A 19,360-nucleotide genomic window follows, 5' to 3' on the forward strand; every position below is an offset into this window, starting at 1 on the left:
GGAGGAGGAACTGGGGCCACAGAGGTGGTCAGTTACTGGACGAGTGTCTGGCTCCTGAGTTGGAGCGTCTAGCCCCTGAGTTGGAGCTCTCAGTCCTCACATGGCCCAGGATGGGGACTGGCCTGTGCCAGTGCAGCTCCATGGGGAATGTTCTTTCATTGTTGCCCTGACCCTCACCACGCATGGCACCATGCTGAGTGCTTCCTTTGGGAACATTCTATAGTGTGTGGAATCCTCGAAGCCTAGCCCTGGGCTATCAGTGCTGATCTTACAGATTGGAAACTGAGGCCCAAGGAGGCTAACACATTGGCTGTCCAAACAGCATGCATCAGAATCGTTGGTGGACACACAGGTTCGAGGTTCCTGCTTTCACCCTTGAGGTTCTGATGCAGCAGGCCTGCGGGTAAGGAGCCGGAATCTGCCTTCCTAACCAGCCACCACGTGATGCTGGCGCTGCTGATCCACAGGCCCCACTGAGAGCTCTGGCCCAGCTGACATGCCTGGCCTCTCAGCTGCGGAGTGGTCAGGCCAGGCGTGGTTTCTTTCAGAACATGAGAGCATTTCCTCCCATGCCCTCTCCCCTCCTTAGGTGGGGTGGCATACCCAAGACTACCCTCATTTCTGACACCAGTTGTGAGTTTCTAGACCATTCTCAGATTTCATGATTCACTAGAAGCATTCGTAGAATTCTGAGGCACTGTTCTACTCTTGGTTACAGCTTATTACAGTGAACAGTTATAGGTCAAATCAGCCAAAAGAGGTGTGTGGGGAAGCTTCCAGGAAGGTTCCATGCACAGGCCTCCCAGTTGTCCCATCACAGTGGAGCTGTGGGCAGCGTCACCTCTCCCAGCAGTGCTGTGTGACAACGTGCATGGTGTACTGCCAACCTGGGATGCTCCCCTGAGCCTTGAGGTGCAGAGTCTTTACTGGGGTTTGGTCACGTAGACACGGGTGACCACTCACGTGACTGACCCCTGTCTCCAGCCCTTCCAGAAGTCGCGGATACCCAGAAGCACTTGATCACATTGTTAATGTGCTCATTTGCTAGGGCCTCTGGGACAAAGTATCACAGACTGGGTGGCTTCAACCACAGAATCGTACTGCCTTACAGTTAGTTCTAGAGGCTGGGAGTTAAAGATTAAGGTGGCGGCAGGATTAGCTCCTTCTGAGGGCTGGGAGGGAAGAGGCTATTCCAGGCCTCCTCCTGGGCTTGCAGCTGGCCATCTTCTCCTTGTGTTTCCACACAGACTTCCGTTTGTGTGTGACTCTGCATCCAAACTTCCCCTTTTCATAAGGACACTGGTCATATTGGATCAGGGCCTACCTTAATGGCCTGATTTTAACTTGATCACCTCTGCTTCAAATTTGGTCCCACTCCAAGGTCCTAGGGATTGGAACTTCAGCATTTGTGGTGGGGAGGATGCAATTCAACCCATCACAGTTAGTGTAGACCCCCTGGCCTGGCCCAGGGCCCCCAGGTAAACAAAGATGCCCATCAGGCAGGATACTCCCGGTGCTTTGAAGCACCTCCCAGGAGCCAAGGGCAAGGACTTGACTGCACAGGCAGGCACGTTGAAAAGCCCATTTCACAGATGAAAGAACTGCGGTCCATACAACCCACATCCTGGATACAGCCAGGCTGGAGGGGGCACCTCCTCAGCAGGATCTTCCCTTCCCATAGGCCTGAGCCGGGCTGGGCTCCCATTCGGGTTGATGCGCCGGGAGCTGGCATGCGAAGGCTACCCCATAGAGCTGCGGTGTCCAGGCAGTGACGTCATCATGGTGGAGAATGCCAACTACGGGCGCACAGATGACAAGATCTGTGACGCTGACCCTTTCCAGATGGAGAATGTGCAGTGCTACCTGCCCGACGCCTTCAAGATCATGTCGCAGAGGTGAGTCCTTCCCACCCTCCCCGGCTCCTGGGAGGAGGGCTGGAGGCAGCTCCCGGGGTCCCTGGATAAGTGTCCTCCACGTGCCCCCTGGCCAGGGCACCTTGTTCACCCTCAGTCTTCCTTCTGTGCATCCTGCATGTTTCCTGAGCACTTGCTAGGGGCCAGGCCCCACATAGCCAGCCAGGAAGACCCAGCCCCTCTTCCCCAGCAGCCCGTACCCACTAGGCACCTCCAGAAGCCCATTCCAGGATTCCTAGGGGTGGCAGTTGAGGTCTTGCAGTATAAAAGCAATTGCAGGACAGGGCAAGTGTCATGGGAGCTGAGGGAGAGCCCAGAAGTCACACAGGCTTCCGTGAGGAGCTGCTGTCAGAACACAGATGGCGGAAGTGCACCTGAGTGTGAGTGTGAGAGAAAGGGAGCGCCCGAGTGTGCAAGGCTGTGTGTGAGTGCGGGGAGATGCTAGGCAGAGGCACTGTGGGTGCGAAGCTGCAAAAGCCTTCCTCGCACCCACTGCCTGTCCCCTCAGAGCCAGTCAGCTCTTCCTTCCAATTACACCAAGACTCAACCACTGCTTCCGCAGCCAGCTCCCCCTTGGGGTTGCCGGCCACAGGCTGTTCCCGGCACAGCAGCCAGGGGGCGCCCACCTCACGCAGGGCAAAGCCTGTGGACCCCTGAGGCCCACAAGGCCAGGCGACTTTCTCAGCAGAGCCCTCACCATCCCTCACCACCTCCCACTCCCCCTCCCACACTCGGCCACCCTGCCTGCTCCTTACTCACATCAAGGCATCGTCTGCCACGGGCCTCCACTGGGTCTTCGCGCTGGCTGTTCCCCCTGCCTGGAAGGTTGTTCCCGACACCCGCCTGGCTCCTCCTTTTTCTTCCCCATGGATTTTCTTCTTTTCTTTTTCTTTTAAAGATTTTATTTACTTATTCATGAGAGACACAGAGAGAGAGAGAGAGAGAAAGAGAGAGAGGCAGAGGGAGAAGCAGGCTCCATGCAGGGAGCCCAATGTGGGACTCGATCCCCAGATCACACCCTGAGCCAAAGGCAGATGCTCAACCGCTGAGCCACCCAGGCGTCCCCCCCCCACCCCTTGGTGGATTTTCTTACCTAACCTCGCAGCGAGGCCTGTCTGACCACGCTCTGTAAAATTACAGCCCCCCTCCCCTGACTTCTTAGGCCCTTTCCTGCTTTATCTTCTAGCCCTGACTGCCATCCATAGATGGTAGTATATTTTGCTTATTTGTCATTTGTCTTCCCTTGCTTGGCTGTCAGCCCCATGGGGACTGGGCATTGTGTCTGTCACTGCTGTGTCCCCAGCCAGATACACAAGCAGGCACTCACTGAGTTTCTGCTGAGAGGGCAAAGGTCACTCTGGGACCCAGAGCATGGAACTTCAAAAGGAAACAGGACCGGAGCCAGTCCTTGAATGTCGGCAGAGGATTCTAGAATAAGTCACTGGGCAGGGTCACAGAGAGCCTCCAGAGAGTTTTGGGAAGGGTGAGGTGTGGTCAGATGGCTCAGACGAGTGGGTCAGGCTGGAGCCACCTCATGCCCTGCCCCCACCTTTTCTCCCTCAAATATGCACCCCTCCCCAGTCCGCCCCTCCTCCCCCTCCCCTATCTGACACCCCTGCATGAGCAAGCGGCCCTGGTTCAGCTTCCCAGCCTTTGCTTTGGCTGTGCCCCGTCCTCCTCAGGCATCCATTTCCTCCTACCTCCTGCCTCCACTTTCTCCCTGCCCACCCCATGCATTCAGCGCCCAGCACCGCAACTGGCCTGGTTTTGGTGTTCACAGGTTCTCGGTTCCAAGAGGGGGAACGCTGACCAGTGTGGTTACGGGGGCCCAGAGTGAGAGGCCACTGCTCTGCTACCTTAAAGCCTGGAGGGCGAGGCTCTTCGTATTAGTTGGGGTACAGCTCTGCTGCCCCGATGGGGACACCCCAGAATAGGTAGAGTGACCTAAACCAGATTGGAGGGGAGAAGATGACCCTCAGCCCTTGCTTCCCTGTGTCTCTGCCTCCCCGTACGCAGCCCTTTTAAAGGCTCCCTAGGGCCCAGTCTCACCTCCCCGGCCGGATCTCGCTCATGTGTACTGCTGGCTGCAGAGGAGGCTGGGACGTGCGGCGTCCAGCAGTTGGCTCTTCCAGATATTCAAGTGAAATCCACATACTGTTATGTGAATAGCACCTGCTTCTGGGTCCGTGGGGAACGTAGCTAGGGATGCAGTTTCTGGGTTCCAGGCAACTCTCTACTTAGCCTTCTGAGGCCAGGGCTCAAGTATTTAAAGAAAGGGGTCGAGGTGGGTGGGAGGGAGCAGCTCCTCACTAGTTAACGTCTTGCCCTGCCCTGCCGAGACCTGCCCAGAGACCTGGGTCGTAGACACAGACAGCAGAGGAGAAACATCCTTTTGTTCGTAGGTAGTCTTCCCTTTATATGTCAGCGAGGCCCCTAGAAGCTGGTGGGGACTCAGTCCCCAGGGGGGGCCGAGAATGGCTTCGGCGTCAGATGAAGACACTGCCCTGGTCCTAACAGCAGATCCTCGCAGCAGCAGTGCTACCCAGAGGGTGAGACGTGTCTAAGACACGGCCTGAGGTGGACAGAGGGCCTGTGAGCAGATCCCTCATTAGCAGCATGTTTGCAGAGACACCTGTGTGTGGCTTCACATCTTACTCTTCAGTGAACTGGGCGGGCCTTCCTGCCCATTTAGGAAAAATGCCAAGGACGAAATTGCATCAGTGACACCCAGACGGGATGTGAGAACGGGCCGCTGGGGAAGTGGTTTGTGGGGTAGAGGCCTGGCCCAGCCCTGAGCCTGATGCCCTGTGGGGGTCAGTCTGGTAGGAAAGAGCTGGCAGGAAGCAGAATAGGATGCCCACACAAGGCCCCTGGCCCCAGCACGGTTTGGGGGTACTCATTCCTCTCCTGACCCTGGATGCCCCCACCCCCCGTTCTAGGCCAATCTTTTCTCAGCTCGTTGTCTCTTCTCTGCAGGTGTAACAACCGCACCCAGTGCGTGGTGGTTGCTGGCTCTGATGCCTTCCCTGACCCCTGTCCTGGGACCTACAAGTACCTGGAGGTGCAGTACGACTGTGTCCCCTACAGTGAGTCATCTTGTTCCTCGTGCGCACTCGGGCCCTTCCCCTTCCTGGAAGCAAGCGAGGAGGAGACACCTTGACCTCACACACGGCCAAGTCAGGACCAGGCACACAGGGGCAAGCAGGCCTGCTCCCTCCCTCACACATTCTCTCCTCCCCGCTCCCGACCCCCTCCCCGCCCTCTGCACAGACTCTGCACCCCAGAACACTGCTTGCTGCACTTACGGGTCCTCTGGCCCCCTGGCCCTGGCTGCCCTACCACCTCTCTGCCTCCTCTTCTCACATCCCTTCCCTTCCTGACTACTCCCTTACACACCTGCTCTTCCCTCTCACTTCCCTTCTTCTCTCAACTCCCTCTCCTTTCTCTTGTCCCCTCACCAATCACATACTCCCAGCCCTGGAGCCTGACTCCAAACCCATAGGCAGATGGCCCTCTGAGGCCTGGCGGCGGATCTGGGGTGAAGGGCTAGGGGCATCTTGCACAGATACCTATCTCCTGGTTAATGTGCCCATTGCCATGATAGCACTTCCTGTCTGCAAGGGAAGTGCTGCCATGTTGGACGAGGGCAGCCCCCCCAGGAAGCCTGAGAAGGGTGATCTGGGGAGCCAGGGGCCTGGCTTTCTTGCATCTGGCCAAGGGCAGCAAACAAAGACAGGGTCTCTCCTCCTCAGCACTCTGCTCTTAACATGGCCCTTCTTTCCTGCCCTCACTGCCCCTCCCCTTCTTCCCATCATCCATTCCCCTCCTTTCCCTGCCAGCTTCATGTAGCCAACCTGGAGGTAGGGCCTCCGGGCAGATGGGGGAGGAGGCAGGGCCACCAGAGTGTCTGAGTGCGGGGGGGCAGGGGCAGGGGAGCAGGAGGCCCTGTGACTCTCCCTCCTCTGCCCTCCCACCCAGCCTTCCCCCTCAACCTTCGATTTCTCCTTGCAGGTGATGGCCTACGTGCTGGGGGAAACAGGATCACTTATGTGCTTCCATAACCTTCTTTTACTCCTCACCCTTTCCTTTCAGCAGCTGAGGCCTCCAGCCGCCACCTGAGGGGGATTGCCCATCTGATCCTCGAAGCCTCCCCACAGCACTGGGGACACTGCCCACCCACCCCCGTGGCCGGGGCAGCAGGAAAGGGAGGCGGGAGGCAGGGAGCACTGCACAGCAGGGAGATCAGGCTGGGTTTGAGGCTCGGCCTGGCTCTTGGATTTTCTGACTCTGAAATTTGAGCCAATGACTTAAACTTCTCTGAGCTGCTGCATAAGGAGGCGAGAGGCCAGGAGAGCATGCGTGTGAAGCGCCTGGCCCGGGGCTGGCTACAGAGCCCCCTCCTTGTGGCAGAATGCTGGGTGTAAACTCCCCCCCAGGGCAGAGGCTGCATCCTCACCCCCTCAGTGCCCAGACCGGAGCCTGGTTCAGGACGTGCTCAGTAATGGGGTAGGGGTGTCCTTCCAAGGGGCTTAGCCTGTGTCTTCATCTGTGATGGTGGAAGGGGGTCCCTCCCAGGGGATGGTGCCAGAAGTAGAGAGGATGTGAGAAGAGCTCCTCGTGCTCCCCACGCCATAGGTCTATACGAAAGAAAGTGCTGGCTTCTGCCAGCTGCACAGCCTCTGTTGTGGTGCTTCACTGCGCTGAACCTGTCTCCCCGTCTATAGAGGGTTCTGGAAAGACTGCCTGGGAAGTACCTAGCTTGGTTCCTGGCACTTAGTCATTTAGGAAGTGCAAGGCACTTGGTGGTCATTGCTTTTGTTGTGACTACTTGTAGTGATTTTTACCAGTTATCACTGTTGGTAATGAAAGATAAAACTAATGATAGACGCGATCACGACTCCTGAGGTAGAAGTTGAGGGCAGGAAAAACAGCTCCTGGTCCAAGTGGAGTCCAGAGCAGTTAGACACCGTGCGAGTGAAAAAGTGGGGAAAAAAGTGAGAGGGCATAGGGAGGAAAGAGGCGTAGGGACCCCCTGAAGCTGACCCCCCCGGCCCCCCCCCCCCGAGAGTGGGCTATGGGGTGCCACCCACGGAGACCAGGATGGCCAGGGGACGGGCAGCCCCAGTCAGCCCCGAGAGAGCTCCAGAGAGCTAGCTTGAGCCCCCGGGGGGGCAGGACACAGTTATCGTGTCTGGGACACAGTTGGGGCCATGGGTGCCCTCAACAGGCAGAACCCAGGGGTGCCGCTCCTGGTTCCTAGGGTGATGGGAGCCAGAGTACAGGGAGGCGGGGCACTCACTTGTCCCCTACTAGTCATGTTTGCTGAGCACTTCCTGGGTGCCAGGCCCTGGATGAGGCACTGGGAAGGAAGCCAACTCTCCCCTGTGGAACTCCCTGCTTGTGCCTCCAGAGAGGTGGCAGGAGAGCAAGGGCCTGGTCAGAGGGTCCCGAGGGGCCAGGGACACAAAGCCTGACGGGGGAGCAGCCTGGGCTGCCGTCCTGCCCTGGGCTTCAGAGGCTGGGGTGACCCCAGTGCTGGTGTGGGCGAGTCAGGGGCGGGTGCAGGGGCTCACCATGGGGCGGGGGCAGTGGGTGTGTGGGACTCCCACCCGCACACACCCACAGACACACACACACCCAGACAGGCCCGACTAACGCTGGATTTGCCTTGCAGCTGAGCACATTCTAACCGAGCCCCCTTCCTCCCCTAGGTGCGCCCAACCATCGGGCAGCAGGCAGGGAGCTCCTGGCTCCTGGGCCCCCCTGGGGAGGGGGGTGCTGGGCAGACAGACCGAGCCATGGGCTTGCCCCGGGGGAGCGTGGGAGTGTGGGAGCGTGTCTGTGCCCCCACCTGCTGTCTGTGACGTTCCCCCCCCCCAGCCTCTTCCTTCTCTGCCTCTGTCTCCCCCCGGCTCTCCGAGGCCCAGGGGCTCTGCCTGTCTGCCTCTCCGTCATTCTGTGTTCCACTCTGCACCCTCTCTCTCTGTGTTGGCTTTTTCTGGGACATGAGGGCTTGGGGGAACCCAGCTGGACTCTAGCAAGGCCAGCACAGAAAGGGAAGGAGTTCAGCATGTTCTCTCAGCGGGGGCACCCAGGCCCCTGGAGCCACTGAACCCCCTCCCCCTGGGCCCCTGGTTCTCACAGGAGGGCAGCAGGTGGGTTGTGCGGTGGGGGGGACCCACGTGGCTCTTCCACCCTCATCACTCCCTCCCTGGTGCTCCCCTAGGCAGAGCCCACCTTCCAGCTGGAGCCCCCCGCCCCCCCCAACACCCACTGCACTGAGGGCGCCCCCCCCAGGGCGCTGTCCCCTGCCTGTCTGTACACCCCACCCCCGTGTCTCTCTTGGTCTCTGTCCTCCGTGTGTCCCCCTCCCTGTGACTGTCTCCCCGATACCCTCCCCAGAGGAAGGGACCTGGGGGCGGGGGCTGAGCTGATGCTACGTTTGGGGTTGGGGAGCCAGGATGAGGAAAGAAAGGAAAAGGGGGCATGTTGCCAGATAAGAAACGAAAGCAATTTAATCTTTTTTTTTCTCTTTTTTTTCTTGCACATTTTTTTTCAATTTGTTTTCTCTCTCTCTTCCGATGCTTAAAGTAGAAGTGGAGCAGAAAGGTAAACGCACTGTTACCAATGCTAACCCCTAACTCACACTTTGTTCTTACCTGTACCATACTTATGTGACCCGCCCTCCCCTCTCGGCCCCTGTTTCTCCCCACCCCCACCCCGGGTGTCCTCCCGGTGGGGCCAGCCCTGGTGCCGCCCCGGGCAACTCCACCCTCCAGACACCTGAGGAGGCTCCTCTCTGAGCACGGGCAGGACCTTCTGTCTCTCTCTCTCTCTCTCTCTCTCTGCCTCTTTATCTCTCTCTGTCTCTCCTTGTCCCTCCTTCCTAGTCCCAGCCCTTGCGGGGGGACCTTCTCTCATACTTGTTTTGCCTCCTTCAGGAGAAGTGTGTAAGCATCCAGGGCGGGAGGGGAGGGAGGGCCCCCTCTCTGGCTCCTGCCTTGGGGCGGAGTGCACCGGTGAGCCGTCTTTCTCCTCTTCTTCCCCACTTTTATACCACATGTCTGGCTCAGGGGAGGTGGGGTGGAGGGGACACCTTTGTTTTCCTTTTGGGGAGCAGATTCCTTCTATCTCTCGGGCTCCTGGTGGCATAAGTTCCTTCTGGTTTGGCGTTTCCAAGGCCCAGAGCTGTTGGAGCACGGAGCACCAGTTTTCCCCACCCTCCACCCCCCTCCTTGACCAGCCCGGGGCCCAGCCCTGGGGAGGGATGCAAAGCTGTCTCCGGCCCTCCTGCCAGACTGGGGGCGAAGGGGCGGGGGGTGGGCCTCACGGCGGGGGGAGCGCGGGGTGGGGGAATGTTTTCTCTGGTTCTGTAACACTTGCGAAGCTGCAGTCAGGGTTTCTTCTGGGCTGTTTTGGTTAGAGGACCAGGGAGAGGGGGGTTGGGGGAGGTATAGGCCGGGTCTGGGGACTTCCAGGAGCACCGTAATTTCTTGCAGGGTTAACTTTCTTGCAGGGTTAACCTTGGGCGGGGATGGGGAATGAGAAAACTCCATGGTGGGTGGAGCCCCCCCCCCCCCATTTGGAGATAGGTGGGACAGTGGGTGGATGATCCAGCCTACCCCTGAAATTTTGGGGAAATTGACAGCTCTGAGGCTGGCCAAGGGGCAGGGCCCCTGATGAGCCTTCCTTGCAGGATCGCTCTTGCCTTGAAATTACGGTGGTCTTTGGAGCATCCCCTTCGAGGAAGGTGGGGCGGGGTCCCTCCAAGCTGCTCCCCTCCCCCTGCCCTCCCTCATCTCAGAGAGGCCTGGGCAGCCAGCCCAGGCCCCTGACCCTCACTGCCCCGCCACTCTCTCCCTCTCTCTCTCCCTGAGTCTCTCGCACCCAGCACCAGACACTCTTCTTACAGGCCCGGTGGTGGTTTGGATACTGCAGCCCTGGATCTTTTCTCTTCAAGGGGGGGAAGAGGGGAGGGAAGAGGAGGTATTGGGAGCTTGGTGCTAGGGAGGGGTCCTTACTGTCAAAGGCCCCAGGCAGACCCTTCCTCATCTTCTCCCCCTTCCCCAGGGTAACCTCTAACCACGTTTTCCTCCTCCATACCCTTCTGACCAGGTCAGGCTCTGAGACCTCCCACCGCCCCCTCACACACACATATCTGCTCAGGGGCCACAGAACTGGCAGGGGTCCTGGCTTGGGGACAGGGGAGACCGGGGCATAGAAGATAAAGGCAGAGGCCAGGTGTGCTGGGCACAGGGTGCAGGCCAACCCCTCAGGGCACTGGGGACAGGGAGATAGCGGAGCCCCAGGATGCAAGCCAGGATCCCTCTGGTTCCTGCTCACTTCTGGGCCCCAGGCTCCCCACCCCGTCCTAAAACACTGCGCTCCTGGCCGCTTTGCACACTGGGGCCCTTGGGCCTAGCTGTCCCTGATGCTGTGAGGGGAGGGCTGGATATCCCCCACCTAAGCCTGTCAAAGAGTGAGGCTGGAAGTGCGGGAATGAGGAGTGGTGCCTGTCCATGACCCTCTTGCCACTGGGGCTGACCTCCGCCAAGCCCACACCAGGTCCCAGCCCTCCCTGATCCCCTTGGGGCCAGCTGCTTTGGTGACCGGCCAAGCAGGAGCAGAGAATTCACTGCAAACCCTCACCCTGGCCTGTCTGTGGGTTCAGCTAGCGGGGAGGTGAGAGGGAAGCCCAGCCATCTTGGATGGAGGGGTATCTGGACATCCCCACTCCCAAGTCCAGGCCCCTACTGGGTCCATAAGGGGAGGCTAGGCACAGGTGGCATTGGGATGTGACGGGGCAAGGGTGGGCAGGCCAGCGGCGGCCAACGAGATGCAGTTGAGGTTTTCCTCCTTTTCAGGGAATGGGGGGGTGGGGCGGGGCCCCCCACCTTTCTGACATCAGCGCTGCCTTGGTCCCTCCTCCCGAGCCGGGGATGGTTGCAGGTAAATCGGGGTCCGGGGCAGGGGAGGTGGGGGGGCCTGGCTGGGGCGGGCTGGGTCTTTATCCTAGCTCCTGGTTCCCTCCCTTGCCCCCTCTGAGCTGGACCTGGGACTGCCCCCCCGAGGGACCCTCAGTCGGGCCTGGGCCTTGGAGTGAATTCTCTGCTCACCCCTCTCTCCTCGCCAGCACTAACCCTTTCTTCCCAGGTGGTCTCCAGCGTGCCTCCCTTGGAGCCAGGACCTCGCCGAGGCCCCCCACCTTGTCTCTCTTCCCTCCACGCAGCTCTCCTCCCCCAATCCCCAACTCTCCCGGGGAGCCCTCTCCTTTCCCATGTCCCCCAATTTCCCCCCACCCCTGTGTACCAGTGTCAGTGTCTGCTGCTGAACAGACCCCATGAGAGACCTTGCCGGCTGGGGGCAGGGCTGGGCACCCTCAGAGGGGCTGGACTTTTCCAGAGACCCTCCCTCACCTGCTGATTGCATGGGTACTGGGTATAGGAGGGCCACAGGCTGCATCAGGGACCTTGAGTGCCTCCTCCACCCTGGAATAGGGGGGCACTCCTGACAACCCATAGTGGGTACGGAAACATCACTCTACCTTGCAATTTTTGCAGGGGGAGGGGGGAGGAAACAAATGTGCCACAAACCTGTGTCCTGGTGTTGTTGGTGAAATATGGGACCCTCAACTGTAGGTCTTCCATAGAGGGCTGTGACAGATGGCAAAGGAGCAGGGCACTGAGTCCCTGGAGCCTCAAAGCCATGAGTGGCAGCAGTGAGGAGATCTTTCCGCCCCCACTTAAGGCACATGAGGAAGTCTGGGAGGGCTATTGCCAAACCCTTTATCCCCAGCCTGTGGGGTCTCTAGCAGCCAGGGAAGGAAAGAGGGGCACCACCTCCCCACCCCCACTAACCCTGCTCTTAATGGCCTCCAGGGTTGACATCTCCAGGGAGAGGGGCAGCTGGGCAGGGCAGGGGTCCCAGCCCGGAAACCCCCTTCCCATCACCAGCCCTACCAAGCAACCGTGACTGCAGCAGCAGGAGGGGACAGCCTGGCTACCCCAGGCCGCGTGACCAACTTGCCTCTCTCTCTCCCCCTCCCCTGCCTCTGCTCCTCCTCTCCCCATGTCCTCCCCGCCCACCCACCCGCCCGGCCCAGTCTTCGTGTGCCCAGGGACCCTGCAGAAGGTGCTGGAGCCCACTTCCACACACGAGTCGGAACACCAGTCTGGCGCATGGTGCAAGGACCCGCTGCAGGCAGGCGACCGTATCTACGTCATGCCCTGGATCCCATACCGCACGGACACGCTGACTGAGTACGCCTCGTGGGAGGACTACGTGGCCGCACGCCACACCACCACCTACCGCCTGCCCAACCGCGTGGATGGCACGGGCTTTGTGGTCTACGACGGTGCGGTCTTCTACAACAAGGAGCGCACACGCAACATCGTCAAGTACGATCTGCGCACACGCATCAAGAGCGGGGAGACGGTCATCAACACGGCCAACTACCACGACACTTCGCCCTACCGCTGGGGCGGCAAGACGGACATCGACCTGGCTGTGGATGAGAACGGGCTGTGGGTCATCTACGCCACCGAGGGCAACAACGGGCGCCTGGTGGTGAGCCAGCTCAACCCCTACACGCTGCGCTTCGAGGGCACGTGGGAGACGGGCTACGACAAGCGCTCAGCGTCCAACGCCTTCATGGTGTGCGGAGTCCTGTATGTGCTGCGCTCAGTGTATGTGGACGACGACAGCGAGGCGGCTGGCAACCGCGTGGACTACGCCTTCAACACCAATGCCAACCGTGAGGAGCCCGTCAGCCTGGCCTTCCCCAACCCCTACCAGTTTGTCTCCTCCGTGGACTACAACCCTCGCGACAACCAGCTCTACGTCTGGAACAACTATTTTGTGGTGCGCTACAGCCTGGAGTTCGGGCCGCCCGACCCCAGTGCCGGTAGGGATGGCTCCCCACAACTCCACCTCCTGGGCCCCCGGGGTGCCAGTGGGGAGGCATGCTGTGCACCCAGAGCTGGGATCTGGAGGACAGAGGCTTGCAGCGTGGGACAGAGGCTGGGCTAAGCATTTCACAGTTAACCTGTTTGGCTGTCACAGTTTATGAGGCAGGGAGCACTACTGCTGTTTTACAGGTGAAGAAACTGCAACCCTGGGAGGGCCAGGGAGGGGAGAGGTTAGGTTAGTTCTTAGACAACCTGGACCCAGGACTCTGCACTCCTGACTGCTAGGTTCCACCGCCCCTCTCCGGGGCCTGTGCACTTCTAGCCCTGGAGCCCTCAGCCAGAACCCAGGTAGAAGCCCCGTGTCAGTGAAACAACAAAGCCGAGCCGCCAGTATTGAGCGTGAGCGTCCCTCTGCAGTCTCTGTTCGCCCTCTCAGCTACCCTCGGCCAGCTCTGAGCAGCCCCAGGGCGCTAAGGAGCCTGACCCCATCCAACCTCATTTACATAATGGGGAACTAAGGCCTGCACAGGGAAGGGACTTGGCCAGGTTATAGGGACCAAAGTGAGAGTAGAATGAGGACAGGAGGTGGCTGTCCACTCCCCTTCCTGGCCTGTTCTCTTTGGTTACTCTCAGACCTCAGGCTACACTCAAGTGAATTTTATTGCTTTTTGATGCTTTAGATGGTCTTGGGGGCAGAGAGAAGCCAGGGGAGATCTCTCAGACCCAGTGGGGACCAGCAAATCCTCCCACATTGGGAAAGATGCTAGAATGCCAGGGACCCCATGCCTGGGCACACCATGGCAAGGCCCTGAGCATGGTGACCCTGTCTTGTATACCCTCTTCCCTTCCAGGCCCAGCCACTTCCCCGCCTCTCAGCACGACCACCACAGCCCGACCCACACCCCTTACCAGCACGGCCTCGCCCGCAGCCACCACTCCGCTCCGCCGAGTGCCCCTCACCACACACCCTGTGGGTGCCATCAACCAGCTGGGACCTGACCTGCCTCCAGCCACAGCCCCAGCTCCCAGCACCCGGCGGCCCCCAGCCCCCAATCTGCACGTGTCCCCAGAACTCTTCTGTGAACCTCGAGAGGTGCGGCGGGTCCAATGGCCAGCCACTCAGCAGGGCATGCTGGTTGAGAGGCCCTGCCCCAAGGGGACCCGAGGTGAGTACAGAGGCTGCTGTCACCTCACTGTGGCTGGCTTGGGGAGTGGCTAAACCTGGTCTGGCCAGGGAACATCCCACCACTCAGTTTAGCCCATCTCCTCTGCCAGTGTGGGGGCTTTCTGAGGGCAGGGGTTGTGCCTGACATCTGCAGCTGTGTTCTCAGAGCCCAGCAGAGCTCTCAGGGCACGGGAGCAGCTCAATGAGTCCCCCTGCCCTGTCCTCTCTTGCAGTGCCAGGCAGACTATGAAGGGAGCCCACAGGAAGTGACCTGGGCTCCCAGCCTCAGGCTGAGATGGAATAGGCCCCCGGTCAGCCAGTGGCCCTACAGAGAGCAGCTGAAGTGCCAGAGGGGGTGGGGCCAGGCCTTGTGCTCCAGGTGGAATGATCCAAGGGGAGGGTTTGAAGAGGCTTAAGGGAGAAGGGGCTTCCAAGATGGACTTTGCTAGAAAGTTCCATTTCTGGTAGGCAAAGAAGGAAGAGGAGCCAAGAGGGGGAGCTTAGAAGTGAGGGGTAGCTCATGTCACCTCAGAGTGACACCTCTCTTGACTGTCCGGCCCTCTTCATGTCTGGTCTTCCGTGTTTCCTTCATCTCTCTCTTCACCTGCCTGTTCCCCTCTCTGTCATCTTTCCCTGCTGTGGCCCCTTTTTCTCTCCTTCCCTGTGGCTCCCTTCTCTGTTCCTGTCTGTCCCTGCAGGAATTGCCTCCTTCCAGTGTCTACCAGCCCTGGGGCTCTGGAACCCCCGGGGCCCTGACCTCAGCAACTGCACCTCCCCCTGGGTCAACCAGGTGGCCCAGAAGGTACCAGCAGCAGCTGTCCCTCCCAGATTGGCACAATTGCTTGCACACTGGGCCCTGGGTGGCCGGGCACAAGGCACTCTCGGGGCAGTAGAGCAATTGGGGAGACAGACGGGCAGGTCTGGGAGCCAGGACTGTGCGGGTCCCCTCCCTAGCCTTCAAGAGAAACAGAGATGGATGGGGAGGGAGAAGGGGTCAGAGAGATGGATGGGAAGGGGCCAAACAGCCTGGGAATGTGAAAAGAGAGCATGTGGGAAGGAAGATGGTCTCTGAGATAGCAGGGGGTCCTTCCTCCCACCTCATGCAGATCAAGAGTGGGGAGAATGCAGCCAACATTGCCAGTGAGCTGGCCCGTCACACCCGAGGCTCCATCTATGCGGGTGATGTGTCCTCTTCTGTGAAGCTGATGGAGCAGCTGCTGGATATTCTGGATGCCCAGCTACAGGCCTTGCGGCCCATTGAGCGCGAGTCAGCTGGCAAGAACTACAACAAGGTGGGGCACGGCAGTAGGACCAGCAGGGTTGGGGGGCACTGCCCTTGGGGCTCAGGAAGAGTCCGGCCTGGTACCTCCAGGCTAGGCTGCAAAGCCAGGCAGTCAGAGAGGAGAAGACTGATCCTAGGCACACTGGATCTTCCAGAGCTGCCCTGGACGGTCTTTGGGGTTGGCGTCCCTTAGGAACAGGTCTTGTTCAGGGCCCAGCCCTGGTGTGGTGGCAGCTGCAGAAGAGCACGCTCGGGGCCCTGACAGCACCTCCATTTCTTTTCCCAGATGCACAAGCGGGAGAGAACTTGCAAAGACTACATCAAGGTGAGGCCCAGAGGGTTCCTGCTGGCCAACGAGGGGGTGAGGCAGCCCTCATCACTTGGGCACGCCCCAGGCGGCACTGGGGATGGAGACTGAGAGGAGAGTATGCAGAATCAGTCCAGCCCAGGGAACTGGAGGATGTGGGGGGAATCACAGTGTCACCCCTCGCCTGTGCAGGCTGTGGTAGAGACAGTGGACAACCTCCTGCGGCCAGAAGCTCTGGAGTCCTGGAAGGACATGAATGCCACAGAGCAGGTGCACACAGCCACCATGCTCTTGGATGTCCTGGAGGAGGGTGCCTTCCTGCTGGCCGACAATGTCAGGGAGCCTGCCCGCTTCCTGGCTGCCAAACAGAATGTGGGTGAGTGCTGCGGTCATGCCCACGGCAAGTTCAGGTGTTGATCTTTTTTATTGCCCCCTTAGCTGTTTGAGAGAGAAATCTCAACTGAGCACTTGCATGAGTGGGAGGAGAGGGAGAGAATCTCAAGCAGATTCCATGCTGATCACAGAGCCTGATGCAGGGCTCAGTCTCAAAACCCTGAGATCATGATGAGGTGCAAATCTTGAACTGTGGGGCCTGCCAGCCAGAGATGCCCTAGCCTCGGGCCTCTTGCCATGGCTGGGCCCCTGGACTGGGGACAGGCCCCAACCACATCTGTCCTGCCATCCCCTGTCCCCACAGTCCTGGAAGTGACAGTCCTCAACACAGAGGGCCAAGTGCAGGAGCTGGTATTCCCCCAGGAATACCCGAGCGAGAACTCCATCCAGCTGTCCGCCAATACCATCAAGCAGAACAGCCGCAACGGTCAGTGTCCAAGCCCCGGGCTGGCATCCCTGCTTCACATATGAAGAACATTCATTCTTAAATTGTATTGGGTTGAAGAATCCAAGAAAAGGGTAGGACCCAACAAGAGTTGTTCTCCACTCAAGCTACTGTAACATTTCAGGGGATTTGTGGGGCATCCCCAAAACCCCAGAACGTAGGACACTTTGTAGTTTGCAGGGTTTACTCCTGTGCAATGGCAGTCGATTCCCATAGCTCAGGGAGATCTGTCCCATTTGAGACTAAGGCTCAGAGATGTAGGGGATCTGCTGAAGGTCACACAGCAAGTGAGGTGGGGGCTGGAGATGCAGTCCCTATGTCCCTGGCATACTGCCTGGCCATTTGGAACTGCCTACAACTAAGCTATGGTACATAGAGGGGCTCCACAAGCCCCCCTCACCTGGGCCCATAGCCTGGCTTCAGAGGTACCGGTGGCCAGTGTGGCCGGAGGCGTGCTGGCTCAGGACTGACCACATACCCCACTGTGCCTATCCTCCCCAGGTGTGGTCAAAGTTGTCTTCATCCTGTACAACAATCTAGGCCTCTTCTTGTCCACCGAGAATGCCACAGTAAAGCTGGCAGGTGAAGCAGGTACAGGTGGCCCAGGTGGCGCCTCCCTGGTGGTGAACTCACAGGTCATCGCAGCGTCCATCAACAAGGAGTCCAGTCGCGTCTTTCTCATGGACCCTGTCATCTTCACCGTGGCCCACCTGGAGGTGAGCTGAGGTGTTCCCTCCTTCCCCCCTCGGGAGTCCCACCATCTTCCGTGTTCCCAGGCTGTATATTCTCCCTGCTGTGTGTTCATCCACCCCAAGAGCAAGTTATGACCCCTCCCTGGGGCATCAGTCCCCCAGCCCCCACCTCAACAGCTTGGGCCATTTGTTCCCAGAGATCCTAGACTGTCATCTGGAGCCCCAGGCACTTTTCTCATGCTTGTCACCATCCCCATAGCTGGGTGTGGGGGCTGGAACGGGACTCCCTGGATCTGACTGCCCGCCCACCACCACACAACAGGCCAAGAACCACTTCAATGCTAACTGCTCCTTCTGGAACTACTCGGAGCGTTCCATGCTGGGCTACTGGTCAACCCAGGGCTGCCGCCTGGTGGAGTCCAACAAGACCCATACCACGTGTGCCTGCAGCCACCTCACCAACTTTGCCGTGCTAATGGCTCACCGTGAGATCGTAAGCTGGCCAGCGCTCCGCTCCTCTGGGCAGGCCCACTTGCTGGCCTGGCTTTGCATGGCATCATAGAGAGCGCTGCATGGGCAGTGCCAGGGAAGACCAGCTTCATGGGAATTGGGGGGTGGCACCAGTCTTGCCCGGGGCATGAGGCCACATGTCTGGTTCTTTTTTGGTCATGGTCCCAAGGCACTCTGGAGAAGCAAGTTGGTGTCACCTTTGTCATCTCTCCACAAGCCTTCCAGAGCATGAGGAAGTGAGCGTGCCACCTGCAGAAGGGTGGGGGCCAGCAAACTGGGGGGCAGAAGGCCAGATGGGCAACACTGGTGGTGCTCGTGGCCTGTGGCCCTGCCCGTCCCTAGCACCTGGCTGAGCCTGGCCATGTGCAAGGCCAGAGGTGCTGAGCGAGCTCCCCGCTCCTGTCCCCCAGTACCAAGGTCGCATCAATGAGCTGCTGCTGTCAGTCATCACCTGGGTGGGCATCGTGATCTCCCTCGTCTGCCTGGCCATCTGCATCTCTACTTTCTGCTTCTTGCGGGGGTTACAGACCGACCGCAATACCATCCACAAGAACCTGTGCATCAACCTATTTCTGGCTGAGCTGCTCTTCCTGGTCGGGATAGACAAGACACAGTATGAGGTGGGCCGGGACTCGGGCAGAGGCAGGTAGGAGAGGTGGCACTAGCCCAGGCAGCCCCTCACCTGTGGTGCCCCTCCCTGCCGCCCTCAGATTGCCTGCCCTATCTTCGCTGGCTTGCTGCACTACTTCTTCCTGGCTGCCTTCTCCTGGCTGTGCCTGGAGGGTGTGCACCTCTACCTGCTGCTGGTCGAAGTGTTTGAGAGCGAGTACTCCCGCACTAAGTACTACTACCTGGGTGGCTATTGCTTCCCAGCCCTGGTGGTAGGCATCGCGGCAGCCATCGACTACCGCAGCTATGGCACCGAGAAGGCGTGAGTGCACCCCCCTCCCCCACTCTCCAGGTCTCTCCTCCTGCCTGGCTCCCTGCTCAGCAGAATCCCTTGGGCCAGGACCCTAGGCACTGGCCTTCCTCCTCCTGAGATCGAAGGCTACAGCCTGCAGGGTCCCTGGGGGCTAGGATGGGAGGGAAGGGCTTTCCCGCCTCTGTCTCCCCAAGCCCTGCTTTCTTTATAGCTGCTGGCTCCGAGTCGACAATTACTTCATCTGGAGCTTCATTGGACCAGTCTCCTTTGTTATCGTGGTAAGTGGGAAGGTGGTACCTCTAGTTCTATATCTCCTTCCTTCACACAAGCTAGCCTTGACCCCGGAGCCCTGTCCTACTCTCCCCAAGCCCTGAGAGGGCTGGTGTGAAAACCATCGAAACGGAGCAACTAACTAAGAAGACAAGAACGCAGCGGGTCTGTAAAGCTCCAGCACCAAGGCCTGTCCATCTAGGAACTGATTTGAGCCCCTGCCTTGTGTCAGGCTACAGGCCCTGTCCTCTCGCCACTAGGAGCCACATTAACAGACAGTTGTTACCAGTCAGCAGGCACCTGAGGGCAGGTACAACAGCAGAGGAAGCCCTGAAGAAGGGGGCATTGAGGCTGAGACTTGGCCAGGAGCTCACTCTGGGAGGTGGAGGGACCCCAAGGGACCTCCCGCAGCCTAGCCTCTCTCTGTCCCTCCCCCCCAGGTGAACCTGGTGTTCCTTATGGTGACCCTGCACAAGATGATCCGGAGCTCATCTGTGCTCAAACCTGACTCCAGTCGCCTGGACAACATTAAGTGAGCACCCCTTCCCCACACC

At 59.3% G+C, this 19,360-nt stretch overlaps 1 protein-coding gene across 6 annotated transcripts in view; it reads left to right on the plus strand.

Annotated features, from left to right (window-relative positions):
• ADGRL1 (adhesion G protein-coupled receptor L1) overlaps window positions 1-19,360 on the plus strand; it is a 65,501-nt gene that overhangs the window by 39,421 nt on the left and 6,720 nt on the right. For 4 of the 6 annotated variants that reach the window (XM_038567055.1, XM_038567059.1, XM_038567054.1 and 1 more), the window contains exons 3-18: window positions 1,682-1,895; window positions 4,890-4,999; window positions 8,505-8,522; window positions 12,016-12,816; window positions 13,672-13,986; window positions 14,684-14,787; window positions 15,092-15,277; window positions 15,554-15,592; window positions 15,767-15,950; window positions 16,272-16,394; window positions 16,914-17,128; window positions 17,427-17,597; window positions 18,025-18,234; window positions 18,325-18,545; window positions 18,748-18,814; window positions 19,247-19,338. In XM_038567055.1, coding sequence (XP_038422983.1) covers window positions 1,682-1,895; window positions 4,890-4,999; window positions 8,505-8,522; window positions 12,016-12,816; window positions 13,672-13,986; window positions 14,684-14,787; window positions 15,092-15,277; window positions 15,554-15,592; window positions 15,767-15,950; window positions 16,272-16,394; window positions 16,914-17,128; window positions 17,427-17,597; window positions 18,025-18,234; window positions 18,325-18,545; window positions 18,748-18,814; window positions 19,247-19,338 — 3,070 coding nt within the window. The remainder of the gene's footprint in view (window positions 1-1,681; window positions 1,896-4,889; window positions 5,000-8,504; window positions 8,523-12,015; window positions 12,817-13,671; window positions 13,987-14,683; window positions 14,788-15,091; window positions 15,278-15,553; window positions 15,593-15,766; window positions 15,951-16,271; window positions 16,395-16,913; window positions 17,129-17,426; window positions 17,598-18,024; window positions 18,235-18,324; window positions 18,546-18,747; window positions 18,815-19,246; window positions 19,339-19,360) is intronic. The other 2 variants (XM_038567057.1, XM_038567058.1) reach the window with 2 other exon arrangements.

The sequence above is a fragment of the Canis lupus genome, chromosome 20, assembly GCF_011100685.1.
Source record: "Canis lupus familiaris isolate Mischka breed German Shepherd chromosome 20, alternate assembly UU_Cfam_GSD_1.0, whole genome shotgun sequence".
NCBI classification, from domain to species: domain Eukaryota; kingdom Metazoa; phylum Chordata; class Mammalia; order Carnivora; family Canidae; genus Canis; species Canis lupus.